The 13,122-nt window shown below is 44.4% G+C and overlaps 1 protein-coding gene across 1 annotated transcript; it reads left to right on the top strand.

Moving 5' to 3' along the window:
* Positions 1-279: 279 nt before the first annotated feature.
* LOC142664573 (uncharacterized) lies at positions 280-7,226 on the top strand. Its single transcript, XM_075843736.1, has 4 exons — positions 280-741; positions 2,599-2,901; positions 4,777-4,893; positions 6,304-7,226. The coding sequence occupies exons 1-3, from the start codon at positions 420-422 to the stop codon at positions 4,887-4,889; spliced, it is 738 nt and encodes a 245-aa protein (XP_075699851.1). The 5' UTR covers positions 280-419; the 3' UTR covers positions 4,890-4,893; positions 6,304-7,226.
* Positions 7,227-13,122: the final 5,896 nt, after the last annotated feature.

Below are 13,122 nucleotides of genomic sequence, written 5' to 3'. Positions count from 1 at the left end.
CCTGTCCCCTGACCTGAGTCATCTGACCTCATGTCACTGACGTGAGGTCAGGTGACTGGACTGGTCCACTCCCTGGCCGTCACAGACCCCAGTCAGAACGCCGTAATGTCCTGGCTCTTCCTAAGCTGCTGCAGGTGTCCGACATACGGGGCGCCTGTCAGCAGCGATCAGCTGCTCTTCGGCGCCCCCCCCCCCCCTTCCCTATGCCCCTCCTGCCCCCCCCCCCCCCTAGCTACGCCCCTGCTAGAGACAGATTCTTCCTTCTGGAGAATAGCTATTTTGAATATTATTTTCCCAGATAGCATTGCTCTTAAGGCTCCCTTCCAGCTTGATCTCCACAAGGAGAATCAGTACCTTCACAAACCCTCTGATGCAGAGATTTGTTTTTTTCTTTTTTTTTTGTAGTGATTGCTGTTCCGATGGTTCTGTATCAGCCTGCGGATGTCATATTTGTTGATGTAAAGACCACGGCAGAACTTTCTTGTGTGTCCAATGAACCATTACAAGCTGGAACTCTGATCTCCTGGTACCGGAGAAGTTGGACAACTGGAGGAAACATTTCACTAGTTAAATCCTGTGCTTCGTATGATGACATGAATAAATATGTCTGTAATAATAACCGTTATGTGGCTACACTACAGATACATAATACACAGACCAGTGATTCTGGGGTTTACTTCTGTTCATACTATTATCATACGTCTAATATCATTGCAAATGGAACCTCCATAAATGTCAGAGGTAAGATCTTAAACTATTAATGACTCCTAAGAAATATATAAATTGCCTGTAGTAATGACATGACGCCGTTTACACATTTATAGCAGGTACCGGGGAAAACGCTGACATCAGCATCTATCACTCGGGGGGATTTTTCACTTTTTTGTTGCCTGGGGATTCTGAATATTTTGCAATAACCGGTAGAATTTTTCACACTTCTGACATGTACCTGAATTATAAAATAGAAAATTCCTATTATATCCCCATAGCCATATAATTTCTAAAAATGCCCCCCAGAACTCATGGGCACCCTCATGCAATTTTTCATTACATAATGTTGTGTAAAAAAAAATGCATAAAAATCCATGTTTGTGGCTACAACTCTGGCGCAAGCAGAACATTGGAAACACCAAACCTCCAAAAAGTAAATGTTTTATGTGTAAAGAGTTGGTACAGATGTAGCCATATTTATCTTGACTTTTAAGGCATTAAATACACAGTGTCACGAAAGTTTAACTTGCCTTTTTCAGTGGCTTTTCAATGGCTTTTGTTGCGCAATATCACGCTGCAGCAAGTTATCAGAGCCAAGATAAACTTGGCTACATCTGTATATGCCACAAAAAGAACCAAAACTAAAAGTAACGCTAGAGAAAAAACAGAGATTCAACACCTTAAAAACATTAGTGTATCCCCAAACCCTATACATTTTGTGAAAGCAGACAACCTGAACAATGTAGTAGTCCTATCTAGTGGTTTACAGTCATGACCACCTTCATTCAACTTTGCAGAATTGTATCTAGGCTTTCCTTTGACCAGAGCAAACTTTCAGTTTACTGCCCTAGCCCTCTAAATACCCCGACCAATCCAGAGTGGCTTGTTGGCAATCCTCCTAGAACCTAGGATCTGTGGGCACATGCCTCTCCAGCCCGTATTAGTTACCCTCCTGCAACTTTGCAACAATGATTATATTTTTTTGTGCAAAAAAAAAATATATGAAAGTTCAAGTGCCCGACTAAAAATATGACCTAGTCAGAGAGTTTATCCATTTATTCAAGTAAAGCTGCACATTTGTTTGTGCTCCAGAGGAGTAAAAACATACAAACTGTGATGTTGGGAGGGATAATAATAGGCTCATAAGGGTGGGGAGATACATTATAAAAGGGTTCGGATTCAGAGGAACAGCGTACTAATGCTGCTCATGGGGAGTAAAAAAAAAAAACGGGAGCAAAAAGAGCTAGTGGGAGGAGCATAGGGAAGCAGAGGATGCTGGGATATGTAGAAACACGGAATGAGAATGGGGAGAGAGGTGTATAAACATACATCATGGTGATAAAAGACCCAAAAATGTGATGGGGAGAAACAGGAAACCTAACTACTGTATATGCCGGTATCTTTTTTTTTTTGAGGAAGGGGGGTGGTTGGACCTCCCCTTACACCCTTTAAGTACCTTTACAACTGACATGCTACTACATTGTTACACTAAGTCAGCTGTAAAGCATGGGTGCTCAGAGGGTTAACCTAACAGAAGTTCATATATCTGCTGTGCAGAAAAAGAAGCAATAAGGCACCACTTATTGGTGGTCAGGGGGTTAACAGGCAACACACACACTAAATCCACACGCACGTCCTAATAGTAATAATTAAAAAAAAAATTGAAGTAATTCAATATTCCGTCAATATACAAAGGAGTAAACACCCCAAAAAGGGGACGTACCCTCAAACGTTATTTATTTCCTGAAGGTACACAACCTGACGAATTCGAATTTCGATTGACCAATAGATGAACTAACTCCATTGGTTGATTTCTCCATCCAGAATAATTGTTCTTCTGTATATACTGTATATGTGACTCTTATTTCCTACCAAATCTGTTTCCAGAAAGTTCCACACCCAATGGCTTTGCCCATCTTCTGGTCCACATCCAGCAATCGCATCCTATAAGGACAGTGCAGTTGGCTTGTGTTGTACATGAGATTCGCCCTACAGTCCGTATAACCTGGAACATCTCTGGGACACATCACAAGGGCACGATGACCTCCATTCAAAGACCAGGTGGGGCATGGACTTTCATTAACATCATCTTACTTCATAAAGACAAATGGGACCATGAAGACAGGATAAAGTGTGAGGTCTCGTTTGGTTCCATCCCTGTTCTCATCCACTGGCAAATACCAGTTGAAGGTAATGTTCCTCACTGCTATTAGAGTCCTGATCAATGAAAATCATGAAATATTGATGGACGATCTTCTGTTTCTAGTCCAACATAACTAAACTCTCTAATCTTACTAAATTATATATTTTATTTGCAATTGTGTTTACTTTGGGTTAAGTTCTGCCCCTTTGTAATGTCCTGGTTCCTACATTACACTAGGAAAGAGCCAGTCAGAGCCAGTCCGGATGACACAATTAACCTATAGAACCCCTTATTCCCACAACATCGATTTAAGTTGTGGTACAGAACTTCTTTTCCCTAAGCTAGTCCGGTGTTTTATCCCCTGGATAAGGTCTAGCGTGGGCAGAACTAGAATACTTTGGGAGAGTTTAGAGGTTTTGTTCGGTGAGTGGAAGTGTAAAGAAGACGTAGTCAAGTCTAGCCAAAGATGGTAACAGAGGTCAAGTAGATTCGAGATCCAATATCGTAGAGTGAACAGAAGAGTAGTCAGACAAGTCCGGGACAGGTAATGGAGGTCAAGTAGATCCGAGATCCGATACTGTAGAGTGATCAGTAGAGTAGTCATACAAGCCCAGGTCAGGTAACAGAGGTCAGGCAGAATAGATATGTGGTGTCTTAGAGTAGACAGAAAAGTAGTCAGACAAGCCAGGGTAAGGAGGTCAAGTAGATCCGAGATCCAATATCGTAGAGTGAACAGAAGAGTAGTCAGACAAGCCAGGGTCAGGTAACGGAGGTCAAGTAGATCCAGGATCCAATACTGTAAAGTGAAGAGAAGAGTAGTCAGACAAGTCAGGGTCAGGTAATGAAGGTCAGGCAGAAAATATATGTGGTATCGTAGAGTAGCCAGAAGAGTAGTCCTACAAGCCAGGGTCAGTTAATGGAGGTCTGGCAGAATAGACATGTGGTATCATAGCCATTACAGCAGTCAGACAAGCCAGGGTCAAGAGGTCAAGTAGATCCAAGATCGGATACTGTAGAGTTAACAGAAGAGTAGTGAGACAAGCCAGGGTCAGGTAACAGAGGTCAGGCAGAATAGATATGTGGTATGGTAGAGTAACCAGAAGAGTTGTCAGACAAGCCAGGGTGAGGAGGTCAAGTAGATCCGGGATTCGATAATGTAGAGTTAACAGAAGAGTAATCAGACAAGTCAGGGTCAGGTAACAGAGGTCAAGTAGATCCGGGATCCGATACCGTAGAATGAACAGAAGAGTAGTCAGACAAGCCCGGGTCAATACAGATCACTGAACACAAAAATAGCGACTAGGTCAAAACAGGGAATCATCCACTATAACTGGCGCAGAGGCCAGTAAGAACCTGCCTTAAATAGTACGCCTTAGGTTTTGATTGGCCATATGGTTACGAACATTGCTCCAGCGCCACCGCACTCCCTTACTTATAGAATAATTGGTTCTTGGACCTCTTCAAATAGTCTTTACAGTTGTTCTTGAAACTTGTTTCCGCTAACCCAATAAGCATCTCTCTACTATTGAGTAGTAGTGTTGGAACAATGTATTAGCCATCAGCAATTTGGGATTTTGGCTTCATACCCTACACCTACACACTTGTTTGCTTATATTGACAGGCCGGTGGAGTCGGGATCTTCATAGTTCCCACCACCCATTATAAGGGATGCAGAACACTTGGGCTAGGACCCTCTCTCCAGGGAGCCCTATAGTAGCTGCTTAGGCTGCCTTTAAGGTACCTATGTCTTGGGGAGCACCTAACTACTGTATCCTATGGTTCCTCTATAAGTAACTGAGGCACCTGTGTTTGGTCATAGACTGTCCGACAAGTTGTCTCTTTTATACATCTAGATCTGAATTTCAACATTTAGTTTTTTTGTTAAAATTTGCCCATTATATTTACATATTTGTGTCTTCCAGTTGCAGAAAAGACGTTCATCTCTACGTGTTCTTTATTTTTGAGATCTTTCCTGACCGCGATTGTTCTGTTGATCTTCATGATAGCTATACATCTCTCTCACACTTACGTATGACCAGGTACAGTCTTGTATTTGTATCCATATTAAGCATGTATTCTGTACAATGGCTACTAATACTACTAATAATATCATAAGCATTAGCTCAGGTCAACCTGGACAGATGCCAGGGCCATGCTTAGTGAATGGGTAGGATCTTCCTGACGTAATACGAGAGCTCTGCTGTGTGCTCTGAGCAAATCAAATGTCTCATCTCCCCTTTTCCTCTCATGTTTTCCCACTAAAACACTGAATGATAAACTGCAGCTGCATCCTCCTCCTCTGCCTCCTCCCTGTCCTCTATTTACTGTTTTACACCAGATGGATTTTTGGTGGCTAAGGAGGTTTCTGAAACTTTACATACAATCAGGATTGGCGGAGCCTATTATCCTGCCCTGGCCTACAACACATATTTACCATACATTTATGACAAAGACCAAGTTGGCAACTACTGGTTCATGGTAGCCCTTTAGTGTGTGCAATCGGGTGGTCACACAGGGTCCACCACCAGAGGGCACTAGCTAAAAAGAAGCACTTCTCACCAGATTATTCCTAAATATCTTGCTAGCTGATGCCCAGGGTTTTGGCGGGTACCATTAAAGAGAAGCACTCCTATGCACTCTCAAAGAAGGATAAGACGAAAAACAATTAATTCAGGGTTGTAACAGATAATCATGGGGCCCCAAAGAAAAACCTAGAATGGGGCCCAATACTAGCATGTTTTCCATCAGAAGCTGGTGTAATCAGAAATGCCCCATAAATCCCAAGTTATCCTCTTCTGAAGCTTCTAAAGGGGCTGTTCCCTCTTGACATCGTCTTCCATAGACACTATTAGGGCACATTGACATTATAGAGGGGGGTCAGGACCACCTCGGGACCCCCTATAGGCCAGAGCAAAGAGCTGCTAAGGAAGAATGGCTCCCGCTTTGTAGGACTCAACGTAACCATGTTTGAAGAGTAAGTGGCTGAATGGAGATTTCCCTGGCAATAGCAACTAATCTCGGGGGTTAGAGAAGATGGATCTGCAGCGATCAATTGATCGCCACGGCAATTTAAATTTCAGATGATGCAACCCCTTTTTTAAAATAGAGGCAGGCTCCCTCAGATGCTGGTCCTCATAGAAGCTGCCATGACTGTAGCAGTCACACCTTTGCAAGCCATTGACATAAACACACATAGGAGAATGGGAATAGTCAGTGCATGTGAGGAGACACCAGGGGAGGGGACCAACTCTGACCATGTGGAAAGGTATAACACTATTAACCCTCGCACCCTCAAAATATGCTTCCAAGGGTCTGCTCTGGATCGAATTTTCACATCATCTGTACGTTTTCAAAAACAGGCCCACTTACACTTTCTAGGTTTAGAATTCATCTTGGACTTTTATCTACATGAAATATTCTTCTCATAGACGTTGTATTGTTCTTGGCAGGTCACCATCTTACACGTTCATAGGGGGGCATTCTGACATCCTTTCTGAAACAATACAATGTGCAAGGAAACTGGAGAACCGAGAGGAAACCCACAAAAAAACAGGAGAACATGTGAAAAACCCTAAGAAGATGTTCCTCTAGTCAAGTTTTGAAGATCCTTCAGATGTTTATGACACCACCAATGTGTTCTTCTGAGCCATCTTTACAACATCAGAAGACTGTGAAAAATCAAAGGGTTAGACCCCATGCACACGACCGTAATTTTGATATTTACGGGAAGGTGTCCGGGCCGTAGACAGGATCTGCAAAAAATAGGACATGTCCTATTTTTTCATTTACGGACCGTGCTCCTATAAGGGTAGCACGGCCCAAAACGCAGGTGACTGTCCATGACCGTAATTACAGACCGTGAAAACAGCTTCGGCCATATGCAGGGGGCTTTATTGATGGTCTAGAAATTATGAGGGTTGTTGAAGTCTTTAAAGGGGTTTTCTAGCCGATAAAAATTGATGGCCTATTCAAAACAGCTGATCGACAGGCATCCCGGGAGTCGGACACCGAACCATCAGCTATTGATGGCCTATCCTGAGGATCGGCCATCAATTTTTATCGGCTGGAAAATCCCTTTAAGAATCCACTGGAGGTTGCTGTTGACCTAATTTTGTAATAGATCCACAGTAGGTTAAAAACTATATGGAAGAGAATGTGTAGGTTGAAAACGAGAGTAATATATTCATAAAATAATAATAGTGGAAACCCCTTTAACAGCATGCATGGACAATCAGGTCACAAGGGGTTTACATCTTCATTGAAGATTTTACCACTAGGTGGTGCTGGAGAGTAAAGTACATATGCCACAATGCAAGTAAAGTGAAATATTAAAGTCTATGTACACCTTTAAGGGCAATTGTTTTTTAATAAATAGATTAGTCAGTGTGATTAGTGTAACTTTGTAAATAGTTTTTATTAAAAATTTGTTTTACTTTTGGAGATACAACTGTTCTGTATTCTCTATAAAAAAAACAGTTGTACCATTCGCTTTACACTCAATCCTTCAGTCCCGCGGACCTGACGGCTTCAGTGTCGGCGGGTGCTGCATGTTTTTAACATGCAGGATCCACCTGTAATCGATCACATCTAAGTTATGAGAGTAACATCTAAGACACGCAGGACCGGCCGACACTGGACCCGTCAGGTCCGCGGGACTGATGGTAGCAGGATTAAGCACTAAATAAAAATGCCCTCAAAGGTCTACATGGCCTCTAAAGGGGTTTTCCAGGCATTTTATATGGGTAACCTATCCTTAGGATAGGTCATCAATATCAGATAGGTGGGGGTCTGATTACCGATTGATACTGCCGCGGCGTTCGTCGCCACAGCTTTTTCACATTTTACAGGCACAGCGCTGTACACATCCATAGCGGCTGTACCTGGGATTGCAGTTCCAGTCCCATTCAAGTGGGACTGAGCTGCAATCCCAGGCACAACCGCTATGGATGTGTATGATGCTGTGTCTGGTAAACACTGGGGCGGGTGCGGCGTTCATTGCCGAGGCCGAGGCCACTTGAGTCAGTTAATTAGCGGGGTACCGGAAATCGGACACACATTGATCTGAATAGGATGGCCTATCCTAAGGATCGGCCATCTGTATAAACTGCCCGGAGGGCACAGAACTTTTCTTTATACATTAATTAAATGGGTTGCATGAGTTTAGAATAAAGGGTCTGGTTTTTTTTCCACCAGAAACAGCGCCACTCTTCTGCATGGACTTTGACTGTCATTACAGCATTTATTGCATAGGGCTGACCTGCAATATCAGACACAGCTCATGGCACAAAATCAGGCGACCCCTTTAGTTTCTAAACTTTTTTTAGCACTCCATGTGGTCAGGCTTGGTATTGCAAACTGAAATATAATGGTTCACCGTCATTACACCTGACTTCATTGCCCCTTCGGTTATTGTTGGGGGGATTGCCTAGTTCCCCGGAGAGCTGAATACCGGCCATGTACTGTGTATCTCCAATAGGACACAGTCCCTCCGTTCTAGTGGTCAGTGGAGTGCGGATGACTCCGGACCCCCCACAATCTCCAAGACAATTCAAAAGTTTTAATGAACGTGAACCTTTATCATTAACATAACTTAGCACAGTTCAACATGTGTGAACTCTGTAAACGGACAAAAGTTTTTTCAAAATAGAACCAAACAATGTAACACAATGTACCATAATTAAAATAAAGTAAATACATAATAGGATCCATCAACAGCATATAGTCTTCTTGCTGACAGTTTCCAGCCACCAACAGTTCTCTTCTACACTGTACAGTACCGTGCTCACAACAAATAGATAAAAACTGAAGATTAAAAAAATACCAGTAAACTTGATAGATGCTAAAATAACAAATAATTATTTATTCATCTTTTGAACCCCCCCCCCCCCCCCCAATGTTCTGTGATGCCTTGCCATTCTTCAGCTGCAGTTTTGACATGTCTTCCTGTCACATGATGATGGCGGCCAATCACAAGCTACAGAGATGAAGTCAGTAAAGTGTCAGGGGGGCACATGATTACTGCAGTGGTGGGGTAACAAGGTGACTGTGCACAGAGGGCAGACACATACCGTACACTCTATGTACAGTGCCAGGTACATATACAGCTATATCCTCCTCGTATAGAGTGCAGGCACATACCCCATACATACAGTGCAGACACATACCCTCTATATACAATGCCAGGTACATATACAGCTATATCCTCCTCGTATAGAGTGCAGGCGCATATCCCATATATACAGTGCAGAAAAATACCGTCTATGTACAGTGCCAGGTACATATACAGCTATATCCTCTATAGAGTGCAGGAACATATCCCATATGTACAGTGCAGACACATACACTCTATGTACAGTGCCAGGTACATATACAGCTATATCCTCCTCGTATAGAGTGCAGGCACATACCCCATATATACAGTGCAGACACATACCCTCTATGCAAAGTGCTATATCCTCCTCATAACTGGATAAAGCTCAGCATGGGTTACATGTACACAGTGGAATAACACGTGATCTGTGGAAATATATCGGCAGATTTCACGAGTCATGTATATATATAAATATTATTACCCAAAACATGTCCAGCAGTATATACACACACGGCATCTCAGTAATTCCTGTAAAGGTGGCGCAGCCAGAGTAATATAAGAGCACAACAACGGATGGCAGATTTTTCAACTTCTGCAATAAAATGAAGAACCGTAAATTATGCAGCGACACAATATCAGTGTCTCTGCATAATATCCAATATCCCCAGACCACCTGCACAGGGGTCTCCTCAAATCCAACGTGTGACACAGGGCCAGCAGTTCTAAGCCACGTTCTTTATTCTTGTCGCTGTCTTGAGCTTCACTTTTGTCTCAGTCTCTGCCGCTCTCTCCAGATGCTGCTCTCTCTAGCGACTCTCCTCGTAGGGATCTCTCTGCAGTCTCTACATACTCTACTCTTTGCCTCCCAACCATCCCGTATTCTGCGGGACAGTTCTGGATTCCAGGCGGTGTCCCGCTGTCCCGAGTGACCAGGTTATGTCCTGCTGTCAACAGTATCTGCGTCCTCAGATACAGTTGAACCCAATTCTGAAGCAGGGAACCATCAGCTCTGTACAGGGGCACTGTGGTGCTATATACATGGGCCCTATCTACATGGACATTGTGTCACTATCTACAAGGGCACTGGCACTAGGGGCAGCTAAGAAGCATTAAACTGTATAAGGGCAGCTAGGGGGCATTGTACTGTGGGGGCAGCTATGGGAGCATTATGCTGTATGGGGTAGCTTTGGGGGCATTAGCCGGTATGAGGGCAGCTATGGGCCATTATACTGTATGGGGCAGCTATGGGGGTATTATACTGTATGGAGTTCTTCTACGAGGCCCGCAGCATGAGAGGGCCCGTGTTGCCCGCCGGCACGGGCCCCCACCATGGCCGGAGGCTCCGCTAGCTGCCGCTATGGCTGCTACAGCGCGACGCCACTAAACACTACGGCAGAGCAGGGAGGTATCTCCCCGCTCTTCCATTAAACGAGTTGTTCCTACATAAGACATGTGTCCCCTATCCACAGGACCCCCTGGGTGTCACACAACCCCCCCTTGTAGACGGTGCCTTTTTTACAGCCCCCCCTGTAGATAACGCCACACAGCCCCCTGTAGATAACGCCATACAGAACCCCCTGTAGATAACGCCATACAGAACCCCCCTGTAGATAACGCCACACAGCCCCCTGTAGATAACGCCACACAGCCCCCCTGTAGATAACGCCACACAGCTCCCCTGTAGATAACGCCATACAGACCCCCCCCCCCCTGTAGATAACGTCATACAGACCCAGGGGTCTCTCTGCAGTCTCTCCTCTCAGGAGTCTCTCTGCAGTCTCTCCTCTCAGAGGTCTCTCTGCAGTCTCTCCTCTCAGAGGTCTCTCTGCAGTCCCTCCTCTCAGGGGTCTCTCTGCAGTCTCTCCTCTCAGAGGTCTCTCTGCAGTCTATCCTCTCAGGGGTCTCTCTGCAGTCTCTCCTCTCAGAGGTCTCTCTGCAGTCCCTCCTCTCAGGGGTCTCTCTGCAGTCTCTCCTCTCAGGGGTCTCTCTGCAGTCTCTCCTCTCAGAGGTCTCTCTGCAGTTCCTCCTCTCAGGGGTCTCTCTGCAGTCTCTCCTCTCAGAGGTCTCTCTGCAGTCTATCCTCTCAGGGGTCTCTCTGCAGTCTATCCTCTCAGGGGTCTCTCTGCAGTCCCTCCTCTCAGGGGTCTCTCTGCAGTCTCTCCTCTCAGAGGTCTCTCTGCAGTCTATCCTCTCAGGGGTCTCTCTGCAGTCCCTCCTCTCAGGGGTCTCTCTGCAGTCTCTCCTCTCAGAGGTCTCTCTGCAGTCCCTCCTCTCAGGGGTCTCTCTGCAGTCTCTCCTCTCAGAGGTCTCTCTGCAGTCTATCCTCTCAGGAGTCTCTCTGCAGTCTCTCCTCTCAGAGGTCTCTCTGCAGTCCCTCCTCTCAGGGGTCTCTCTGCAGTCTCTCCTCTCAGGGGTCTCTCTGCAGTCTCTCCTCTCAGAGGTCTCTCTGCAGTTCCTCCTCTCAGGGGTCTCTCTGCAGTCTCTCCTCTCAGAGGTCTCTCTGCAGTCTCTCCTCTCAGGGGTCTCTCTGCAGTCCCTCCTCTCAGGGGTCTCTCTGCAGTCTCTCCTCTCAGGGGTCTCTCTGCAGTCCCTCCTCTCAGAGGTCTCTCTGCAGTCTCTCCTCTCAGGGGTCTCTCTGCAGTCTCTCCTCTCAGAGGTCTCTCTGCAGTCTCTCCTCTCAGGGGTCTCTCTGCAGTCCCTCCTCTCAGAGGTCTCTCTGCAGTCTCTCCTCTCAGGGGTCTGTCTGCAGTCTCTCCTCTCAGGGGTCTCTCTGCAGTCTCTCCTCTCAGAGGTCTCTCTGCAGTCTATCCTCTCAGGGGTCTCTCTGCAGTCTATCCTCTCAGGGGTCTCTCTGCAGTCCCTCCTCTCAGGGGTCTCTCTGCAGTCTATCCTCTCAGGGGTCTCTCTGCAGTCCCTCCTCTCAGGGGTCTCTCTGCAGTCTATCCTCTCAGGGGTCTCTCTGCAGTCCCTCCTCTCAGGGGTCTCTCTGCAGTCTATCCTCTCAGGGGTCTCTCTGCAGTCCCTCCTCTCAGGGGTCTCTCTGTAGTCTCTATTGAGACTTTAGCTTCATTAGTTACAGGCAGCACAGTCCCTCCCTCTGTGGTTTCTCACTGGCAGTTATTTATTGACAGTTGTAACAATGATCGCGGCGGCAGAAGTTCTCTTCTTGTTACTGCTCCTCACACTGCTGATCCCAGGCAAGTAATTCTATATATACTAATATCACTAGTGCCGGACTGATTGTTATAGAGAGAGATAGGAAGGGGTGCAATATAAAAGAAAGAGGAGATAGATAGATAGATAGATAGATAGATAGATAGATAGATAGATAGATAGATAGATAGATAGATAGATAGATAGATAGATAGATAGATAGATAGATATGAGAGAGATAGATATGAGATAGATAGATAGATAGATAGATGATAGATAGATAGATAGATAGATAGATAGATAGATAGATAGATAGATAGATAGATAGATAGATAGATATGAGAGAGATAGATATGTGATGATAGATAGATAGATAGATGATAGATAGATAGATAGATAGATAGATAGATAGATAGATAGATAGATAGATAGATAGATAGATAGATAGATAGATAGATAGATAGATAGATAGATAGATAGATAGATATGAGATAGATAGATATGAGATAGATAGATATGAGATAGATAGATAGATAGATATGAGATAGATAGATATGAGATAGATAGATAGATAGATAGATAGATAGATAGATAGATAGATAGATAGATAGATAGATAGATAGATAGATAGATAGATAGATAGATAGATAGATAGATATGTGATGATAGATAGATAGATAGATAGATAGATAGATAGATAGATAGATAGATAGATAGATAGATAGATAGATAGGTAGATAGATAGATAGATAGATAGATAGATAGATGTAGAATGTAAGGATTTATCAAAGGGGGGGTTCACGGTTAGTTGAATGGGTATTCTGGTGCACATTGACTTTTAATTATAAGTACACTTTTATCATCAGTTTAAAGGGGTCGACTTAGAAAGAAAATCCCTTTTTCGAAATAAGGCCGGCCTGGTGGGGATCGGCTGTTTTTGTCTGGCCTAACTTCTGTAATAATACAAACTGTATTCTTTAATTATATCGGAGAATGAATGAGAAAGTCTGTAATCTGAGGAAGT

The sequence above is a fragment of the Rhinoderma darwinii genome, chromosome 12, assembly GCF_050947455.1.
Source record: "Rhinoderma darwinii isolate aRhiDar2 chromosome 12, aRhiDar2.hap1, whole genome shotgun sequence".
Taxonomy (NCBI): Eukaryota; Metazoa; Chordata; class Amphibia; order Anura; family Rhinodermatidae; genus Rhinoderma; species Rhinoderma darwinii.
This window is presented reverse-complemented; position numbering and strand designations above follow the sequence as displayed.